Below are 23883 nucleotides of genomic sequence, written 5' to 3'. Positions count from 1 at the left end.
CACACAGAGACCACACAGAGCAGGGCAAGTAAAAAAACTTTTTTTTTACAGTATATGTGTAGGCTATATTTGGACCATAAGACGCAGGGACTTTTTCCCCCCACTTCTGGGGGAAAAAAAGTGGGTCTTATGATCAGAAAAATACGGTATCTCTCCCTCTCTGAAATCAATAAATATATATATATTAAAAATAAGAATGAAAATAAACACATCTATTAAATTAGAAACACTGTTTTAAATGAAAGGAATGAATATTCTATATTACTACTGGTACTGTCAATTAACACTTCTGAAAGAAATTTCAATAAAAACATATTTTAGAAGCTTTAATACTCTAACACAGTAATCAAACTTTTAAAAATTCAATCATAAGAAATAATCTGGAATATTGAGACAATCGTATGAATTAAAGTTTTTATTGCAGTGGCAATCATATAAGTTAGCAATTAGAAGAGGTCTCAATATCTAACACTAAGGGATGGCTATTTATACAGCCATTTAAAATGGGGTTATAGCCCTGCTGGTGTGGCTCAGATGGTTGGAGCATCATCCAATATACTGAAGAGTTGTGGATTGATTCCTGATCAGGGCATATGCCTGGGTTACAGGTTCGATCCCTGGTCGTGGCACTTGGGAGGGCAATCAATCGAAGTTCTCTATCAAATGAATGTGTTTTTTTCTCTCTTTCTTTCCTTCTCTCTTTCTCTAAAATTGGGGGGCACATCCTTGGGTGAGGATTAATAATGCATATCTCATAGTACTGTGAAGATTAAATGAGTGTGTGTGTACATACATAAAATAAGATTGGGGTTATAAAGATTATATAGCAACATAGAATAATAGTCTTCCTCTTTATATCTAATGAGATCTCTCAATCATCATTCTGTAGTGAAATAGCTAACTACTATGAGGCATATACTCAAAGATATTCAGTAATTAAGTATTTCAAATTGAAATATCTAACAAACTTGCATTATCTCTATACTACCAACCTATTCCCAACATATTCTTGCTTATGTACACCCTTCTCATGACTAACAAAAACCCAAACCAAATCATTTAAGTCCACTTTATTCATTTCCTGTTCACTCCTACACATAACACTGTCTAGGCAAATAGAAATTATTTAATGATGAGCATAAAGTAGGAGGGCTAATTAAGTGGGAAAAATCCAGTATATAAGGTTACACGCCTTGATTAAGCTATGTTAAAATTGGCTTGTGTGTAGATAAATGCACACACATATACACACACACACACTCACACACACACTTGGAGGATTATATCACAGTACTAATAATAGTTATATTCTAGTGGGAGTTTTTTAGGTTCCCAAATTTTAACTAAGAAATTTAAAACAAAATGCCCCCTTGAAATATGTTTAATCTAGGTTTGTAAAAAAAAAAAAAAAAAAAAAAAAATTATACTTTGAAATTCAATTCCAGTGAGACTGCTACGATATTAGTATAATTACACATTCATTATGGCATCGTAAAATGATACAATTCTTTTGGAAAGCAATGTATAATACATGTCAAAAGCCATAAATGTGTTTATATCTTTGACCTAAAAACTCCTACCCTGGGAATTTATCATAAGGAAATAATATAAAAGAAAAACATGCACAAAGATATTTGATGCAACAGTGTAATATTTAAAACATTAAAAATGTCTAAAAATAAGAGAATGGCTAAGTAAATTACAGAAAATTCTTTAAAAATAGTAAATATAAAAGACAGGAATAAGGAAAACACAACAAAAATGTTAAGATTAAAAAGTGGAACATAAGTAATGTTGAATAAAAAGAATAAAATAAAATGGTATTAACTATTTCAACAAACCAAATATTCTCTTCATAAATAAAAAAGGAATTGGCACACTAAAAAAATAAGGAAAACTGTTATGTTAAAATGAGGAAAATGTCTTCATTTTAAAAGTTATCTTATAATGGGGCTCTGAAAACAACGTTTAAAAATCAAAACTAGAAACATAGACATTAATGAATAATAATTTCAAATTTTAAGAAAGAATATCTAGAGTTTCAGAAAAAATAACATAAAGCCTTTAATAAATGACAAAAGGAATCCTGTTCTAGGTATAAAAGTTTCTTTAAGGAAAATAAATATTAAATATATTCATAGGTAACTGTTCTAACAAAATTACACAGAAGCTAAATTATTAACAAAATTGTATTATTCTTTCTAAAACAAGCCAGCAGTGGTATAATTTGTATGCTTTTTCTTAAGACTTTGAATACAGTTTTTGGCATTTAAGTGGATATTCATTAACACTAACAGAAAAGGAAAGAGTGCCACCTACTGATCTGTAATCATTTCCACATTTTTAAAAAAGAAATTAATTTTCTTATTTATTCTGTAGAATTTGAAGTCTCCAGCATGAATGATAATTAAATATTACTAACTAGCAGAGTATATTTAAGTACTACATTTTTAGAACATAATACTTGATAAAAATGAATTATAAATTTAAACCAAATCTGATTACATGAGGGAGAAATAATTTAGTGTGTTAATTGTGCACATGCCAATGTATTAAAACAAGACATAATTATTCAACACTGTAACATAACATCACAGTGCTCACAACAAAAAAGAGAAACATTGCTTCTTTCCTGTGGTAAAATTATATGCAAATAACTACTTATGTTTTGTGTAAAATAAAAATTCTTAAATATGACTCAGGGTTAGAAAAAGTTGGGGGGAAAAAAAAGCAAAAGTTCATTAGAAGTTACTAAAAACGATTAGTTAAAGTCCACTACCAAAAAACAATGGAAGAGACTGGTTTTTGAAAGATAACTATAAAGATCTGGCCAATAGAACTTGCATATTTATAAATACCTTCATTTTACTTCTCTCAAAGCTAACCAATGTTATAAAATTTTTAGTTATGCTATAGTCTTCAAGGCCTGAGTCAATTAACCTGAGACAGCTGGAAGTTCATTTTACATGGGAAAGATGGAACAATACCTCATGTAACCAGAATAGAGAAAAATCCCCAAGTAGAGGAGAACTGAGTCCTACTATGTGCCATAGCACTTCACACATCAGCATTATTATACTGTAAGTGTGTTTTCAGGATGACAACCCTATTTTTATATACATATATATATTTACTAGAGGTCCAGTGGATGAATTCATGCACTGGTGGGGTTCCTCGGCCTGGCTGGCAACTGGGGCTGATCTGGGCTGTCTAGTACAGTGTGGGGTGGGGAAGGGAGCAGGAGGTTGACTGGCTATGGGAGGTTGGCTGTGGTGGCACAATGACCCCAGGGGAAGCTCCTGCATTGAGTCTCTGCACCCTGGTGGTCAGTGTGCATCACAGCTACCAGCCAGTTGATCAGTGGTAATAGTTACTTAGGCTTTTATATATGTAGATTGATTTCAGAGAGGAAGAGAGAGGGAGAGAGAAATAGAATTGATTGGTTGCATGCCCCACAGTGGGGATGGAGCCCGCAACCAACCCAGGCACATGCCCTGACCAGGAATTAAATTAAACCATGACTCCCTGGTTCACAGGCCAATGCTCAAACACTGAGCCAAGCTGGCAGGGCTGATTTGTGTTTTTAAAAAATAATCCTAATATACTAAGTGTCTGGTAATCTAGCTGGCCGTTCAACCAATCAAAACGTAATATGCTAATGATATGCTAAGGCCACTCAACCACTCGCTATGACGTGCACTGACCACCAGGGGGAAGATGATTCAACTGGAAGATTAGCCAATCAGGACTGAGCAAGACGAGCTGGATATGCCCTGGAGCCCTCCCATGGTTCCTCCTTAGCTGGCCAACCTCCTGTGTTCGTCCCAAGCCCCAATCGTGCACCAGTGGGGTCCCTTGGCCTGGTAGGTGGCCTCTCACAATCTGGGACCCCTCAGAGGACGTCAGAGAGCTGGTTTTAGCCCAACGGTAGAAAGACCAGTCGCTCTGATGCACTCTGACTGATGCACACAGAGGCTCAATGCAGGAGCTGCCTACTTATCCAGAAGCCAGGCTCACGGCTGATGAATGCAGCGGTGGTGGTGGGAGCCTCTCCCGCCTCTGTGGCAGCGCTAAGGATGTCCGACTGCCAGCTTAGGCCCACTCCCCAGAGGGAACGGGTCTAAGCTGTCAATCAGACACCCCCCAAGGGCTCTCGGGCTGCAAGAGGACATAGGCCAGGCTGAGGGACCTCCCAGAAAGCACGGATTTCGTGCACCAGGCCTCTAGTAATAATAATAAAGCATTGCCTGAAGGATATAATGTACATTCTAAATTTTACCTCCAGATCAGATCAGTCTGTTTAAGACCTGGATATTTAGACATTTATATTACCTATCCAGTCTCTGACACTTGAAACCTTGGCTCACCTCGAGTATATTCTCCACAACTTCTCTATCATCAAATCCTGTCCAGTCAACATCCTTCCCATTTGGTCCTTCCTCTACATCTCAGTCAGAATTCAGGCCCCATCATCTCTCTCTGAACAACTGCAACAAGTTGTATCAATACTTTCAGTGGTCTCTCTCTTGAATTCATAATCATTACCACCAGAATTTACCAAGCTAATTATCTTAACTATTTTTCAAAAATATCCATTGCTTTTTTTATTCCTTATAGCATACTAGGGAAATATTACAAATTATAATTTGAAATTATATAAAAATATCAGTCTAAACTTTTTTTCCATACAGATTGGAAGCTCTAGGAAGGCAAAGACAGCCCTTTCTTTTATGTTCACCTTTATATCTCCAGAAATAAGCTGTGTGCTTGGCATACAATAAGTGCTCCAGAGGTACTTGATGAATAAATGAAAAAATGATTCTGAAATTTGTTTTAGCACCAGTGGCACAAATAACCACAGTAAATGAAGCAAATAACAATATTATTGTCTGAAATAGGAAAGCTCTATGTAGCCATAGCAGGTAATTAGTTAAGTAAAATAGAATCACTGCACTGTCCCCAATAAGATTCCAATATAGGAAAACAAGACAGAATGAATCCTAATTCAACAGAAAAAGCACTAACTTTGGGGTCTTATGCTAAATCAGCCATTGCACATCTCTTGCCCTACTACTCCTTGACCTCCCTACACACACACACACACACACACACACACGAAAATTTCCAAGAAATATGACTGGATAGCAAAAATGCTATGCTTCTGGAAAATTTAAAAATTTGGGGAAAAACAATAAAACCTTTTTCTTGATCTGGATGCCTAAAGGGAAATTGACAATTTTGGTGATTGTGGTAAGTAAAACATCAGGATTTTTTTCTTCTTAATTTTTCTAAGGCACTTGATAAGATGGATTACTTGTTGATTTAGGAACATAAAAATCATTTTATTATAACAGTATTATTATTATTATTATTATGTATTATTTTTATAAATCCAACAGATTAAAGGGGGAAAACAAATTCAGTGGAGGAAAAAATTTTGGCCAAGTCCACTATAAATTGGAGTCTGTCAAATCTGTGTATGCCGGTACTGTTAATCTTTCCTTTGAAATGTATATACCTCTACTTTTTATTTTATTTTTTTAAAGTATGTTCTTATTGATTTTTAAAGAGAGAGGAAGGAGAGGGATACAGAGCTAGAAACATCAATGAGAGGAACATCATCTATTGGCCGACTCCTGCACACCCCTTACTAGTCATCAAGGCCACAATCCGGGCATGTGTCCTGACTGGGAATCAACCTGCAACTTCTTGGTTCCTGGGCCGAACCCTAACCATTGGGCAATACCGGCCAGGCAAGGGCTAATTTTGGTGGTTTGAATGCAAAGCAAGAAACACCCATATTTTAAAATTATTTAATTTAATCTGTATGTTGTCAAGAAACCATTTCTAAGAAAAATGAGTAAAAGATTTAATAAAATGTTATCATAACATGGTTTTGAAAAAAGTAACTATTCAAGAAGTCAATTTGAAAGTTAAAGAAAACACTTAAAGTGTCACAAGATACATCTTTCCGTTTCTATACTTGTACTTTGAGAATAAACATAATGGTAATGAAAAAATGCAAAGAATACTGGGCTAAGACTAAGAAATTGGGACTCCACTGCCATATTTGTCACTTAACAGCTTTGCTACTTTAAGTAAGTTACTTTTTGGACTGCTTCCCCAAAATTCTGAACAAATTTTCCTAAGGATAGCAGTCAGGTAGAGTAATAGGACTTAGGTTTTGTGCAAAAAGTGAAATGGAGAATGAGTGTAGGATTTAAAGCGATAAATGCAAGCCCTGGCCAGTGCGCTCAGTGGTTAGAGCACAGTCTGTGCACCAAAGGGTCTTTGATTCCATTCCCAGTCAAGGGCACATACTTGGGTTGCAGGTCTGATCCCCAGTTCAGGTCAGGGCCCATGTGGGAGTCAACCAATCCATGTATCTTCCTCACATCAATGTTTCTCTCTATCTGTCTCTCTTCCTCCACACTCTCAAAAATCAATGGGGAAAAAATATCAGACTGTGAGACTTAACAAAAATAAATAAATAAATAAATAAATAAATAAATAAGTAGGAAGCAAGACCAGTGTAAGCTCTGGAGACAAATACAACTATTAATTATAACAAAATATATGAAGTTTTATGGCAGAAATATATCGGGGCAAAAGTAGATTTAAAGTTGTGAACATGTGAAATACAGAGTTTATTCTTATATTACTATTTATTAACTATTGTATTATTTTCCATATGAACAACTGTAAATTTACTTTTGCCCCTCCCGATATATCATATGGGCACCAAAAGGAGGGGAACTCCAAATCTGCCTGAGTAAAGATATGGAGGTGCATCGTCCCTTTGGGGAGGCAGAAGCAAGTTAATGATTCTGGAGACTGAAAACTGAAGCAATGAGAAGAAAATTATTATGTAAAAATAGGTAGAAGTCTCCCCATGGAGGGCCCTACAGGTTTATAAAAAGAAATTTGTAATGCATGTCATAGACAAGTCACCACAAATCAGCCTTTGGTTTTATTTCACATACAACCTTTATGGCTCAGAAGAAAAACAAACAAATACCATAACTCTGGGCAACTACTGTGGATGCACAGAAAGCTTTGCCTAGACCCTTGCACTCCAGCCCTGCAAGGTCATAAGGGAAAGTATCTGAGAGGGTGAAGGGAGCAGCTAGATGTGAGGTTGAAATCTGGGGCCCGGGGCATTCTGCAAGCCCGCCCATTAAGAAGACAGCCTTAATGATGGTACTATTATTCCACTTAGGAGTGTCCTGCCCAAGCAGAGATTTCCAACAACCACAGAAAGCAAGGCCAAAAGTGAGGAGGGAGAAAGATTTTATTCATGTGTCTACCTTTAATTACGGTTCTTTGTGTAGGACTCGATATATAGTGGGGACCCTACACGCTGAATGAAATCAACTATCCTAATCCAGCTCAGCTCCCAATGCACAATGTAACACAAGGCAAGTTAATTCACCCTTTTTTAAAAAAAAAAAATTATTTATTTATTTATTTATTTATTTATTTATTTAAAAAAATATATATTTTATTGATTTTATACAGAGAGGAAGAGAGAGAGAGAGAGTTAGAAACATCGATGAGAGAGAATCCAATGATTCTCTCAGCTGCCTCTTGCACACCCCCTACTGGGGATGTGCCTGCAACCAAGATACATGCCCTTGACCGGAATTGAACCCGGGACCCTTCAGTCCCCAAGCTATCCACTGAGCCAAACTGGTTTCGGCAATTCATCCTTTTTTAAAAAACTCCCACTACTCCACTCCTTCTGTAAAGTGGGAATGATAGCAGCACCTGCTATTTAAGGATTGTTTCAAGATTAAATGAGATAATGCCTATGAATATACCATGTGATATCAAGGACAAATTACCTTAAAGTTGTTTTTAAATTTATTTTTTTTAAAAATATATTTTATTGATTTTTTACAGAGAGGAAGGGAGATAGAGAGCTAGAAATGTCAATGAGAGAGAAACATCGACCAGCTGCCTCCTGCACACCCGCACTGGGGATGTGGCCGCAACCCAATGTACATGCCCTTGACCAGAATCGAACCTGGGACCCTTCAGTCTGCAGACCGACACTCTACCACTGAGCCAAACCGGCTTCGGTGAAAGCTGCTTTTATATTTCTACTAGTGGCTTGGTGCATGGAATTCTTGCAAGGGGGGTTAGGGAAGGAGGTGTTTCTCAGCCCAGCCTGCACCCTCTCCAATCTGGAACCCCTCAAAGGATGCCCTTCTGCTGGTTTACAAATTATCAGGCCTAAACCGGCAGTCAGACATCCGTCTCACAATCTGGGACTGCTGGCTCCTAACCACTAACCTGCCTGCCTGCCTGCCTATCTGATTGTCCCTAACCACTCTGCCTGCCAGCCTGCTCACCCCCAACTGCCCCCACTCCCGCCCCACCATCCTGTTCACCCCCAACTTCCCCCCTGCTGGCCTGCTCACTCCAAACTGTCCCCCCCCCCACTGTCCTCATCACCTCCAACTGACCCCCACTGATGGACTGCTCACCCCCTACTGGCCCCTCTGCTAGTCTGCTTACCCCCAATGGCCTCGCCCCCCACCAGCCTGATCACCCACAGCTGCCCTCCCCTCTTGGCCTCTAATCACCTCTACCTCGGCCCTGCCACCATGGCTTTGTCCAGAAGAACATCCGAAGGTCTCCTGGAAGGTCTCCCATTGTAATTAGCATATTACCTTTTTATTAATATAGATAGAGGACTGGTGCATGGGTGGGGGCCAGCTGAAGGTTTGCCCTGAAGGGTGTCCCGGATCAGGGTGGGGGTTCCCTTGAGGCGTAGGGTGACCTGGGTGAGGGGCTGATAGCCTTTTTCAGGCTGGCCACAGCCCCCAGTGACCCAAGTTCCCAGCCCCTCCTTGAGTGGAGGCCAGGGCTGACTGGAAGCAGATATCTGGGATTTATTTATCTTCTATAATTGAAACTTTATAGCCTTGAGCGGAAGCCAGGGCCGACCGGGGCAGGCAGGAAGCTTGGCTTCCTCCATCAAGGGAGGCAACCCAAGCCTCCTGCTCACTCCAGCTCCGTGGCCGCTGCCATCTTTGTTAGATTAATTTGCATAGTCACTCCTGATTGGCTGATGGGTGTAGTGGAGTGGTGGTTAATTTGCATATTTCTTTTATTAGTGTAGATTGGCAAATAAACACAATATTAATATTTTAGTGATAATAATTTAGCAGTGCAAATTTCCGCATTAACATTCTTCTATTCATTAAGTACTCTGTTGTAAGAATAAACACCTTTTCTCTGCAATGAATAAAGCTGTTTCTATTTTGAATGAAAAAAAGAAATTGCTCTCCATAGACATTTTTTGTTTTTCTTGAGAAAAAATGGTTGCTTATTGAAACTGTAAGCAGAGAAAGCTAATAAATTGTTTTATGCTATGGAATATACTTGCTTCTATTTAACAATTTATCATGGAAGATAAGGATAGTTCAGACAAGAGATAAAAACTTAAACAAAGGGAATGATAGGAGAGTATTTTAGAAATTTTTAGAAAACAAAATTAGCAGAATTGGGAATGGGAAATGAAGAAGTAAAACGAGGAAAGGGGTCAGAGATACGCCTCACATTTCTAGCTTAAGTGACTAAATAACAGAGGTGTATTAAGAATAAGAATGTGTATAGCCTTTGACATACCAATTCGAGGTGCCTCTGGGAAATGTGGAAATGGCCCACTGACAACTGGATATAGAGTCTGAAAGGTGTGGTATGGAGATACAGTTTGGAGAGTCAACAGTATGCAAATGATAGATGAAAGTAGAGAAGATCATACACTGAGACTGAGTACAGTGAGAAAAGGTCAAGAAACAAATTTTGGGAGCACTAATATTTTAGAGGTCGAAGATCTATGGAAGATGAGTACATGAAAGGCACAGAAAAAGAATTAGTCATATAATGAGAATGAAGAGAGTATGACATCACTGAAGAAAAGAGATAAATGCAAGGAAAGACAATAAAGGGAATCCTGGAAGAAAGTAGCAGGTGTGGTAATGCAGTTTTTTTATCTCCCCAAAACATCACATAAAATAAAGCAATTTACATTACAAGATGACAAAAGTATATGCATCAATGCCATAATACAAGAGGGTGATGACCAACCACCAAAAGCCATGAGACCTGAGTACTACCCCATTTGTACAGAAACAAGTGGAGAGAAGCAATGGGAGACTGGCTCGAAAGAGAAGAACCTCAAAAAAGCTAATAGGTATTCACTAAAAGTCTGGCAGGTCATGTGAGAAGAGTGGCTAAGGCTAAGGGTCTGGCTACAAGGGCAGGGGTGAGATCTACAGGGGAGAGAAGAGGAAAAGCCCTTGAGCTTTTAAACCCAACCTTCTGCTACTCTCTCTAGGACAGAGATCACTGAGAGGAAACTTGCTGGGACTAGAATCACAACTGGGCAGAAAAGAAAAAAGAAAAACTAGTATTAAGGAAAGAGAAAATTCAGATAAAATTGGTGAAGAACATAGAAAATTTCAGAAAGCTACTCTACTTTTGAACAATACACGAAGAGCATTGTCAAGTTAGAAAACTACCTTGAACTTCCTTCTAGATGTTCAAAAAACTATATTCACATGTGCAATTTCTATAGGAAAAAAGATATCAAAATAGCATCTAGAAAATGAAAGCAAATGAAAAACACATAGTCAAAATACAGATGAGAACTATAATATTCTATTTTAAAATGGCCTAAAAGGCATGAAAGACTAAAAATAAAAATTAGAAAAATTCAGCCCTGGCCGGTGTGGCTCAGTTGTTGAGCATTAACTCATGAATCAGAAGGTCACGGTTCGATTGCTAGTTAGGGCACATGCCCAGGTTGTGGGCTCAATCCCCAGTGGAGAGCAGAGAGGAGGCAGCCAACTGATGATTCTCTCACCTCATTGATGTTTCTCTCTCTCTCTCTGAAATCATTAAAAACATTTTTTTTTTTTTTAAATTAGAAGAACTCAGAAAATGAGGTGACAGAACTCAAGAAAGTAGCTACATGATCTAACAATGGGCACATGGTACAATCATTAAAAAATGGGAGTGAATAGGATGACAGAAGTAATAAAATTTTTTTTACCCATTTCAGTAATCATGAACAATACAGTATTAATATTGTATGTGTAATCTAGGATATGGCAAATAAATAATTATAGAATGTTTTATCATCTTTTTATATCTCTGAGAACTAAATTTTTGTTATGAACAAAATTATTTATTGGTGTAACATAAAAGTAAAAACGCTATGGTCCTGAATTTGAATTGGAAACATCTATATAAACTCATTAGCTACCTTATCGGTTATCTACCTACCTATCCACATACATCTACATGTATGTTTTAAGTATAAATATTTAATTACTATTGTCTGGTAACAATGATGACCCAGTTGTAATAAGTACACCAAGTGCTCAGTTAGGGGTGTTGAACTCAATCAGAGAAGGGGCCAAAATCTAAAATCCAGTCTAAATCGCGGGCCGAATGGTTTACTGAACAGTCATAAACTGACAATGTCATAAACTGACAGCGGAGTGCAGTGATGACAGCGCGGTGCGGGCCACATTGCAAGGCCTGGCGGGCTGGATTTGGCCCGCGGGCCTTGTGTTTGACACATGTGGACTGTGGATTTGAAATGCCATTTCTCAAGAAGCCAGGATTTCTTGGTAAAAGACTGATTCTAAGTACAGGACAAGAATATACAAATGAGCTTAGAACAATTTGATATAGCAGATAGATGGGCTCTACCAGACTACTAGAATCATGTCAAAAATACTCAGAAGCCTGATTGAAGAAGCTGCCACTGGCCAAAGATGGGACAATCTGTGTTGCAATACGGTATAATTAGTCAGCTATGTTTGACCAAGAACCAACTCATTTTCTTAAAAACTAGGTATATAAAATCAAAGAATCAAGCATTTCTCTTCCTTTCTCTTTATGAATTGTACCACTAAATAACTCAATAATAGATGAGGGAAAGGATTTCCTTATAAAATTATTCCACTAAAGAATGAGATAGCCAAAACCAGTTTGGCTCAGTAGATAAGAATGTCAGCCTGTGGACTGAAAGGTCCTTGGTTCGATTCCGGTTAAGGGCATGGCATGTACCTTGGTTTTGGGCACATCCCCAGTGGGGGGTGTGCAAGAGGCAGCTGATCGATGATTCTATCTCATCGATGTTTCTAACTCTCTATCCCTCGCTCTTCCTCTCTGTAAAAAATCAATAAAATATATATTTAAAAAAAAAAAAAAAGAATGAAATAAAAACAAAATGATGAATGTCTCTACCTTGCAACCCCTAATGAATGAATGGATTTAGGCATTGAGCATCAACACCGCTAATATAAAAAAAAAAAAAAAGTGAAAACTAGAAATTAGCCTCCTGATGAAGGAACATAACACTGCATATATCCTGCCAAAGGTATTGAACTATAGTTCTGATCCAGCTTCAGATTCTCGCTGCCTATTTGCAAGAAACACATTTAACTGTACTATGAGTATAGAGTCAGCAATATCCAGACTATGGCAATCCTGTAAGTCATACCACCCAGATTCTTCAACAAATACACTGGAAGAAAATGAAAGAGATTCAGCAGAGGCAGGTTTGGTAGGTGGGGAGCTATAACAAAAGGGGCCTAAAAAGCATTTAAGGCAAAAACAGAGGGTGGTGTAAAAAACCTAAAGGGTCAGGGATATATACACTTGGCAACTTTCATATATGCAATACAGTATTATTAACTACAGTTAACATGTTGTACATTATATCCCATGACATTGTTTTGTAACTGAAAATTTGAATTTTTTTACTCCCTTCACTCATTTCGCACCCCACCCCCCGCATTCTGGCAACCACAAATCTGTTCTCTGTATTTATGAGTTTGTGTTTTTGTATTTAAAAATTATTTATTGTGATACATTTTTACAGATGATAAACATAAGGTTCAGAAAGGTAAAGTAACTTGATAACACTATAAACTCAGTAACTACTGAATCATGTCTGAATGGTTTCATAAAGCCCAGGCTTTTTCTACTACACTGTTTCCCCGAAAATAAGACAGTGTCTTATATTAATTTTTTCTCCCAAAGTTGCGCTAGGTCTTATTTTCAGGGGATGTCTTATCTTTCCATGCGCTAGGTCTTATTTTCGAAGGATGTCTTATTTTCGGGGAAACACTGTATATATCCTGCTGTCCTCTTCAGTCCTAGTCTTTTCCTTTTTTCCCTAACTGTGGTTAAGTCCTTCTATTCTTATACATTCACCATCATAGAGAAGCCATTCTAGTGCTTTTTTTTGACATGAACCAAGTTGAAAGATTGATAAAATGGTAGTCCCATGACAGCACTTTGCTAATATTTTATGACCAAAGTTAGGCATCTCACATGTGGCTCTTGAGGAAATAAAAGGAAAATAAAGACTCTGGCAAACAGATGTTATCGAAGTTTTTCATGTCTGTCACACTTCACACCACTAACAGAAGACTAGGAACTTTCTAACATTCTATACCCATGAAAAAGAAATTTCAGATTGTAATGATTTAAGATGACCTCTGTGGCTATATTTTTAAAAAATAGTAACCACAGGATTACATTTTATGTCCTCTCCCCTGAATAGGGGAAAGGTTTTGATAAGCATTTTATTATACTGCCTATTACTTAATGCATCCTTATGAATCATATGCATAGCTTATATTATACTGCCATTTTATTATACTGCCTATTACTAATACATCCTTATGAATCATATGCATAGGATAAGCAAATTCCTACTCCTTAAAGAATCCATATGTGCTAAAAGAGAACAATGTTCAATACGTTAAGCAATAAAGAATTATTTAAAATAAATATTAAAAAAATAAAGAGAACAGTGTTCAAGCTTGTTATTTTCCTTTTAAAATGTTTATAATTTATACTAGAAGCCCGATGCACAAAACCTGTGAAGAGTAGGCCTTCCTTCCCCCAGCTGCCTGCTTCCCTCTGACACCCAGGACCTGGGCTTCCCTCACAGCTCGGCTTTGTCCAGAAGGTCAACAAGAAGGACGCCTGGTCTAATTAGCAAATTATGTTTTTATTATTATAGATTGCATAAAAAGTCAAAAGAAATAAGATTCTTTGCTTCAAAATTCTAGAAGAGAAACTCAAAATTTACTGTAGTAATTTCAGACCTAAAATTACTAACCTGTTTTTCATACTCTTTCACTTCCCAATATAAATCTGATATCTTAGTTATACTTCCTATGCAATATTTAAACATGATAACTATATCACTTTGAGAGAATTTTATTGTGTATTATTTGCATGCTATAAATATAAAACAAAAGGACCAAATGGGTAAGTGGAAATTATTATCAAAGTCCTAGCCTTGGTTTTGAGTATGAGCTTATTAGAGGTTATTTATAAAATCACTCTCTAAATACGGTGATGTATGAACCAAACATAGCCTATGCACACATCAAGGATTTAGATTAAATGTCCACCTGAGTCCAAATTATTAAAGAGGCCAGAAAAAAATCAGTTTAACTATTAAATAGAAGGTATAATACAAGACAGAAAGATATGCAAATTACAAAATAGTTAGATTTAGAAAGCTCCAAAAGGCAGAGACAAAATGGGCTGAAAAAAATTTTTTTAAACAAATTTCTTTTCTCTATGTCTTTTTTGTAATTTCATAGAGGAAGGGAGAAGGGGGGAGAGATAAATATCAATGATGACAATCATTGATTAGCTGCCTCCTTTACGCCCACTACTGGGAACTGAGCCCACAAACCAGGCAAGTGCCCTGATGGGAATCCATCCATAACCTTCTGATTCATAGGTTGGCTGAACATGGCTAGGCTGAGCTGAAATTTTTTAAATGAAGATAGCAGTTTCGGCGCAATCACATGCCATTTGATAATGTGCATAAGTGTGGTCATTAAATTTTACCACTGTCTATTTCACTGATAGAAAACTCATAATCAACTATCATTTTGAGAACCACTGATGTGCCAGTTATTCACATATTAGTGTCTTTCTCCTACACAATGCCTTAAGTTTTCTTAGCACAAATCCAAATTTTGTGTATTTCTAAGTGCCTTTCACCTAAAAATTCCAGAGCCACGCAAATAGTATTGATATTTTTAAAGTACAGGAGAACATATCATGGATTAATATTTCGTATGACCCTCATAAAAAATGCCTAGAAAGCTTAATAAATTACATTTAATGACAACAGCAAAGAAGGAATTCCAGGCCTATTTGACATTCATGACTTGTCCATAAGGAAAAATGTCAGTTTTTTTCAATCAGGCCTCTGACCAGGAAATCTTCCTTCGATAATGTTGATATTGAAATGCATTTGTTATGTTTTTAAAGTAAGTATATTGCCCTAGCTGGATTGGCTCAGTGAACAGAGTGTCGGCCTTTCAGATTGTAATGAAAGGGTCCCTGGTTCGATTCCAGTTAAAGGTACATGCCCAGGTTGTGGGCTTGACTCCCAATAGGGGGCGTACAGGAGGCAGCTGATGAGTGATTCTCTCTCATCATTGATGTTTTCATCTCTCTCTGAAATCAATAAAAAAAGATTTTTAAAAAGATTTTTAAAAATGAAGTAAATATATGCTTAGAGAAGTCCTAACAAATATAAGTCTCCAAGATAAAAAAAACAATGACATTAGGGAATAATGGTTTTGAAAGAATGACTTTACAGAATTATAAACAGTAAGGTATCCTCAAGGGCAATAAAGACTGCAAATATAAATAAATTCAAAAGTGGGGAAGAATCAGAATTTTAGGCAGTTACAAAGAAGCTGGGTGAGGGGATTATGTAGTTTCTATGCCTGATTAGCTATTATTTTATAATAAAAAATTCTATATAACCAAACATGTCTACATATCATTAAAAAATGGAGGTAAATCTGTAAAATATTAGTGAATGTCCCAGGAACATATGACTCACATTATTAACCCTTTGCACTCCAAACCATTCTGGACATTGGCTACCAGCTACTCGACGCTACTTTGCGGCGGAAACGTGCGTTGAATTAACTCAATTCCCCATAATCACTAATAAACTGCAATGTCCCCTGAGAGGGGACATCCGAGTGATATGCTAGAATTCCAATGTCCCCTGAGAGGGGACAACGGAGTGCAAAGGGTTAATAAGCAGGAGAAAAAGAGCTACCCCAATTTTTCTGCTTCAAAGGCTTTCTATTTACTTAAACATCTCATCTCTATATATAAAAGCCTAAGCGACCAAATGACTGGACAGCCGGCCAGTAGCTATGACGTGCACTGACCACCAGGGGGCAGACGCTCAATGCAGAACTGGTGGTCAGTGCTCTCCCATAGCCAACCTCACATGGTCTTTCCCCTAGGCTGGCCAAACCTCCTGTGGTCCCTAGACCAGGCCAGCCAGCCCCCATTGGTCCCAATCAGCCATGATTGCTGAGAGGACCCCACCAGTGTACAAATTCGTGTACCAGGTCTCCAGTTCTCCAATAGGCTTTTTTGTGGTCATGTTCTGTTCTCCCTTCATGAAATTTACAAAGGAAATAAGTGCCTCATCAGACATAACCTTGATTATGCCACATGTCTACCTGGTGATGCTAGCTGCAAGTTTGTTAACTTAAAGATTAGGATAATTTGTTAATAATACTATATAATAAAAGCCTAATATGCACATTGTACCCTCAGGCAGTTGTTTGACCGCTTGCTATGACATGTGCTGACCACCAGGGGTGGTGCAGAACATGGTCGGAGTTGGCGACGCAGCACTGGCAGCAGGCACTCACATGCTCGGAGCCTGCAAGGAGCCCACCCGCACTCTCTCGGCCTCTGGGTAAGCTGGGCCAGTCAGGCTCCCTGTGGGTTTGTGCAGGAGCCCGTCTGTAAGGATGGCTGGAAGAGAGAGCGTTGCCCGCCTGGGTTCCGTGCGGTACCTCTGGGCGGCCCAGTGAGGCATCTGGCCACACTCACTGCATCTCTGCAGGTGTAGCGGGGCTCGAGGAGGCCCGGGGACCCAGGTGCTACCCAGGGCCCAGAAGTCAGCTACACCAGAAGCTCGCACTTCAATCCCTGGCCAGGCCTAGGGACCATGCCTGTGCACTAAGCCTCTAGAATTAAAATATTTTTATTGCATTTCTAGAATTTATAAATTAGTATGGCATTCTACATAATTCAGTTAAGAAAACTAAAAAAATTAAAAACCCATTAAACTATATATATGAGTAAGAAACAAAAACATCACAAACCTTCTTGAGAAGACACAATGGGCGGCATGTAATCAGGAATGTATTCTTTTCTTTCCTCTGCATCTTTACTTCCAGGTTGAGGAAATTGGAGTACATTGTTCTTACTAACAGGAAATGAAGGAATTTGATGTGGGAAAGTGACAGGTTCAATATTGTGAATATAGTCTTCTAGTTCATTAAGATTAACCCCCATAAGTTGAAAAGCTTCACCAACATCATCCAAAATTGGGTCTGTTCGGCCATCTGAAACAAAGTCAAAAGCAAAGCAAATTATTTTAAGAAAATCCCATGAATATTTAAAAAATATTAAGAAGAAATATTAGGTAAATATGTATCAAAATCAAGTATGTTACATATTCAAGACCTAGCTGTCAGAAAGAATTGAATAAATTTTAGCATATTATTTAAATATTAGAGAGTTTTCTGACTGGTGTGGCTCAGTGGTTGAGTGTCAACCTATGAACCAGGAAATCATGGTTCAATTCCCCTTCAGGGCACATGCCCAAGTTTCGGGCTCGATCCCCACGGGGAGGCATGCAGGAGGAAGCCAATCAATGATTCTGTCACATCACTGATTATTTCTATCTCTCTCTTCCTTTCCCTTCCACTTTCTGAAATCAATAAAAACATATTAAAATATATATTAGAAAGTTGATTCTCTTTTAAAATAATTATCTTTATTGATTTTTTTAGAGTAAGGGAAGAAGGGAGAGGGAGAAAGATACATTGATGTGAGAGTGGAACATCAACCAGCTACTTTCTGCATGCCCCTGAGGATTGAGCCTGCAACCTTGGCTTGGGCCCCACCTGAGAATCGAACCAGCAACCCTTCAGTACACAGGATGATGCCCAAGCTACTGAGCCACACCACCCTGGGCTAGAAAGCTGATTTTTAAAATCAATTTTAAATATGATCTGACGACCAACCAGAATACCACAGACAATTCATACTAACAATCAGCTGGTATTAAACAAAGTTTAGAGAACAGTGATTGACACAATTAAATGCCCAATAAATATTATTAGTATTTTTTTATTAGATAACTAGAATGCTGTACTTACCTAAGTAAATGACCATTATATTTTCTCTATTATTCAATGATCTCTTAGGGATGCATCTTAGTCATCTCTAAGACAATGACTAGCATATAGTTGGCACTCAATAAATACTTGTGGAAAAAAGCTGTGGAACATTTACACTATTAATGCTATAATACTATGCAGCTATAAAAAAGAGGGATCTCTCACCCTTTGGGACAGCATGAATGAGTCTGGAAAATATTATGCTAAGTGAAATAAGCCAAATTGAGAAAGACAAATATCATTTGATCTCACTTATTTGTGGACTCTAATGAGCAAAATGAATTAACCAACAAAATGAAAGCCTAAGCATGGAGACATGTAACAAACTGACATACCTCGATGTGGGGTTGGGGAGACAAAAAGAGATAAACCAAAGAACTTGTGGGGGGAGAAAGGAGGAAATGGGAGATAACTATAATACTATCAATAATAAAAAATATATTAAAAATAAATACTTGTTGAATGAATTATACTGCTGAGTCAAATTTTCATTTATTTAAAGAGGGGGAGGAAAGGAGGAAGAGAGATATTGATTTGTTACTTTACTTATTCATCATTCACTGCTTGCTGAATCATTTTAAACCCAAGGAAATTTAGAGAAAGAACTTAGATCATAAAGGTAATTTACATATAAAATTTTTTAATGTAATTAAAAGACACCATTTAGCTGGGACCGGTTTGGCTCAGTGGATAGAGCGTCAGCCTGCGGACTGAAAGATCCCAGGTTCGATTCTGGTTAAGGACATGTACTTTGGTTGCGGGCACATCCCCAGTGGGGGGTGTGCAGGAGGCAGCTGATAGATGTTTCTCTCTCATTGATGTTTCTAGCTCTCTATCCCTCTCTCTTTCTCTCTGTAAAAAAATCAATGAAATATATATATATATTAAAAATATATATATTTTTCCTTATAAAAATTTATAAGACATACAGATAAAAAGAATACAAGTTAGATATAGTGAGATACTCTTCAGAAAAAGTAGTTTCTCCTATGCCTACCCTTAGCAGAACTTAAGGTCTCTCTACAATTCAGGGGTCTTCAAACTGTGGCCCGATGTGGCCCGCAGAGGAGTCTGATCCGGCCCGCCAGGTTTTTTGGGCAGTGAGCGCAGCCGAGGTGTTACAGTAGGAATTAGTAGTTCATATAGTCCGGCCCTCCAGCTCTCTGAGGGACCGTGATCTGGCCCCCACTTTAAAAAGTTTGAGGACCCCTGCATCTTTCAAAGCTTCTATGAAAATTCAATTTCTGAGTTTCAATACCCTAAGAATTTTGTTTTCTTACTGAAATCACCTATGATTACTTCAAACTTCTATGTCTGAAACTAAATCATGCTGAAAAATAAAAAAAGAATAATTTAAAAGTTTGTAAAAATTAGATACTTGCTTGCCCACAAACATGAGGAAAGCTCTGGAAGGATATCCAACTGTTAATAGTTTCAGGGGGTGAAACTCCCTTTGGGCCCTGGATTTCAGAATTTTTTCTGTCTATTCCTAAAATCATGATCTCAGTATAGTTCCAAGTTCTCCCAACTTGAGTCTTTCTTGCACTTGACTGACAGCACAATATTCTTAAAATATCACTTTCATCGCACTGTTCCCCTCCTTAGGAGTATGCAGTGATTTCTACCACACTTTAACTTCTCTGTCTTTTAAGTTCCTCCCTTACCTGATTTCACTCTGTTTAACATTTTCCTCTAAAATGCTTCAACTGGCTAAATATGTCAAGCGGGCCACCTCACTAGTACTTTTATCATGTTTAATTCCACTTGGGTATCTTAGTTTATGTTTTTCTCTAACCTGGCATGCTCTCCTCCTAGACAACCATAATTCATAGTTCAACTCAAATGTCATCTTTTCTGTGTAATCTTGCCCCAGAATCCATAGCCCACAACCGCCTCTCCTTTACCTTATTCCTTTTGCATTTTACTGCCTACGCTATGCAAATATTATAGTATTCCTATCCTAGCTGGTGTTGCTCAGTGGTTAGAGTGTTGGGCCCACGCACCAGAGGGTGAAAGGTTCAATTCCCAGTCAAGGATATGTACCTGGGTTTTGGGTTTGTTCTCCATCTCTAGTCGGGGTGAATGCAGGAGGCAACTAGTGTGTGTGTGTGTGTGTGTGTGTGTGTGTGTCCCCTTCTTTCTCTCCGAAAAGCAAAGGAAAAAATATCCTCAGGTAAGGATTAACAAACAAAAATTATAGTGCAAGTGCTAAGAATCATTCTGAAATATTTAGCATCTGATTTCAGCTCATACATATTTTATACATAATACAACATATAAAGCCCATGTATGCTTTGACAAATCATTGCCTTAGAGAAATCTAAAAATGCATTATTTGTTGAATTTATAGTAACTTCTGATGCTTGCTTTAACTTGAGATAATTTTTTTAAAAGTAATAAATACCATCAGTTTGTTGTTGTTGTTGACATTTTGACAGCCATGTACAAACCTATGGGCAGGGACTGTGCCTAAGTAATTTAATGTCTCCAAAACCTAGCACAGTGCTTAGCTCATAAATGGTGCTCAATAACTGTTTGTCAAAAAGACAAAAAGGGCCGGGACCGGTTTGGCTCAGTGGATAGAGCGTTGGCCTGCGGACTGAAAGGTCCTGGGTTCGATTCCGGGCAAGGGCATGTACCTTGGTTGCGGGCACATCCCCAGTAGGGGGTGTGCAAGAGGCAGCTGATCGATGATTCTCTCTCATCGATGTTTCTAACTCTCTATCCCTCTCTCTTCCTCTCTGTGAAAAATCAATAAATATTAAAAAAAAAAAAAAAAAAAAAAAAAAGACAAAAAGGGTTTAAAGGCCCTGGATATAAGATTGTATAGTGGTAATGTGAGGTTACAGAATTCGAGGTTAAAGTAAGTATAATAAAGAAAAAAAAATCTTAGAATCTTAAAAAAAAAGTCTGTAATGAGCCGAAACCAGTTTGGCTCAGTGGATGGAGTGTCAGCCTGCAGACTGAAGGGTCCCGGGTTCGATTCCGGTCAAAGCCATGTACCTTGGTTGCGGGCACATCCCCAATGGGGGGGGTGTGCAGGAGGCAGCTGATCAATGTTTCTCTCTCAGCGATGTTTCTAACTCTCTATCCCTTTCCCTTCTTTTCTGTAAAAAATCAATAAATATATTTTTTTTAAAAGTTTGTAATGAATAAGTATACCAAAAATTGGCATTTTTAAGTCACCAAACCACAATGGAGATTAATGAATCTGATAATTGAATTCCCACTGAAAGCAAGGAAATCAACTACAGAAACTGAGCAACTAGAAAAGGGGTTCACATTAATTCATAACAAAAATCACTTAATGACTTTGGAATACCTGGTTACTTCTATTGCCAGCACATATTCTGTTTCAGGTGTAAAAGGTAACTATATAATCAGGGGATTTTCTGATAACCTTAAGGTATGGTACATCTGTCCTTATTTAGGGAAATTGGTAGCAAAAATATAATCTGGACTATGCATAACCATAACAATATTCTCAAGGATCATGAAATGGTGGGAGGGAAGTAGGGGAGGAAAAGAAGCAAAAGCCAAGAAGTGTGCTGGTGGTGTACTTTCAAGATAGCTATAAGAGCTATGAGCAGTTTCAAATTTAGAATAGAAGTATCAATGCACTCAAACATTAAAAAAAAAAAACACACTTTTAAAATTCAAAAATTACATAGGTATTATGGTAGTGGGTTATCAGTTCATTTAGTTATTCAACAAATAGTTCCTGGGGGCCTAGCATGCTAGGTTACAGAATACAAACATTATAAACTTGCTTACTGGAGAGGAGATGGGACAAGATGAGAGCTAAATACACATGATTACAAACCAAGGTGTTAAATAACAACAGAAATATGCACAGACTTATGAGAGAAGATAACATGAGTTTCCTAAAGCAAATGTGATAAGTGAATCTCAAAATATAAGTAGTTCTACTGGTGGGCCAGGGGGTGAAGGACACTCTAGAAAACAGCATGCACATAGGAGTGGATAGATTCAAATGTTTCAGAAAAGGCAGGTAAGGTAGCTCAGCATGATTGCAAATAGGATGGCAAGGATAGCAGAAGGTAAGAAAAATGCCCACAAAAGGAACTGTTTATTGTTTGTCTTCAGCCTGTGAACAACTAAAACACATTCTTAAAAGATTTTGTGTTATGGATACATTATTTTTGGCAGCACCATGGAAGCTGCAATGGAACTTGGGACTAAGAAGTAAAGTGTATCCTCCATGGGCCTCAATTTTTCACTTGAACAAAAAACAAAATTTCCTATGAAACACTTCACCCAGTTCTCCAGTGTACTGCCTTAAGGATCTGAAATTTAAATAAGGGGTAGTTAGTTCCCTCTCCAAACAAGACCATCCCATCACAAGGAGACGATGTGTGGCTTCTATGAAACATCCCCAAAATATCAAGTACCTCCCAGCTAAAAGACACTTTCAGGCATTCACTTACAAGCCAAAAAAGTACTGTGTCTCAGATTACCTGGAAATGGTCTATAACCACCCCACCACACTTTGATAACCAGACAAAAAAATATGAAGGAGGAAACCTATGGGTGCGTGTTCTTCTCAGTGAAAGTTCATCCAAGTGACACTGACCACGCTGGCCTGGGTTAAGAGTGGGCAGAGATGCTGTGTGGGAAGTGAGCAGACGCGGAAAGGGGAGACAGAGTCCCTAACGGAGCAGAGCTGTCAACCAGGGAGCGTGCGGGGAGCTGAGGGTGGCGAGCCTCGTACGAAGCGGCCGGTAGACGGAGCGCCTGTGACAACTAGTTGTAGTTTGCAGGCAAGGCAGGGAGAGAAGCAAAGTAAGAGACATCCTGGAGGTGGTCCTGCACGCAGCCAGACCCCAGACCGTGAGCCAGACCGGCGACAACGCGCCGTTTGAGATCCGAGGCGAGCGAGCGAGCGAGCGAGCAGGGTGTGGAGCTGGGAGCCGGCACCGGGCTCCCGGCTGGAGGCGGGAAGTTAGCGGACGAGGAAGACGCACCGAAGGGATGATGACTAGAGTTTCCAGGGACAGTGGGAGTGGATGGGGCGCCAGGGGCCGGGAAGATACCCGAACTCCGGGCAGGGGGGTGAAGGACACGGGCGCCTCGGAGATGCCGGGATAGCAGCGACCGGGAGACGCGAGGTGTCACTTGGGACTGTCCAGAGGCGGCAGCCCTCCCGCACCCAGCCCGGTACTCACAGAGCTCCGAGTACCGGTGGCAGCCCCGTCCCAGCTGCTGCAGGTAGCGCTGCAGGACGTCCGTGAGGAGGTGGCAGGCGCTGAGTTGCACGGAGTCCCAGCCCAGCGCCTGGCAGATCTGCGCCACCGAGACCCTCAACAACGACCTGGAGTAACTCTCGCACATCCCGCTCCGTGGACTCCACCGCAGCACTCGCTGCCACTTCTCTCCGCCGCCGCCGCCTAGCCTTAGCAGAGCCCCCGATTCATCCTCTAGGGCCCCCGCGGCGGGGAAATCGTTCCCCCCGACCCCTGGCGACCACCTCAAAACCTTAGCAGCACGGAGCGCGCCAGCCTGAGAGCCGCCATTTTGGACTCGCTCCGCCTCCCGCTGGATGGTGGCCGGGGCTAGGCAGCACTAGCCT

General features: G+C 39.0%; 1 protein-coding gene across 1 annotated transcript in view; it reads right to left on the bottom strand.

Moving 5' to 3' along the window:
* The window catches only part of TAF3 (TATA-box binding protein associated factor 3), a 169677-nt gene extending 145794 nt beyond the window's left edge, over positions 1–23883 (bottom strand). Inside the window, exons 1-2 of the mRNA XM_084869257.1 lie at positions 23480–23883; positions 17211–17453 (exon numbers count right to left, since the gene is read on the bottom strand). Coding sequence (XP_084725383.1) covers positions 17211–17453; positions 23480–23645 — 409 coding nt within the window. The 5' untranslated portion in view covers positions 23646–23883. The remainder of the gene's footprint in view (positions 1–17210; positions 17454–23479) is intronic.

The sequence above is a fragment of the Pipistrellus hanaki genome (assembly GCF_964339955.1).
Source record: "Pipistrellus hanaki genome assembly, chromosome: 1".
In the NCBI taxonomy this organism is placed as follows: domain Eukaryota; kingdom Metazoa; phylum Chordata; class Mammalia; order Chiroptera; family Vespertilionidae; genus Pipistrellus; species Pipistrellus hanaki.
Note: the sequence above shows the minus strand (reverse complement) of the source record. Positions and strands in the feature narration are given on the sequence as shown.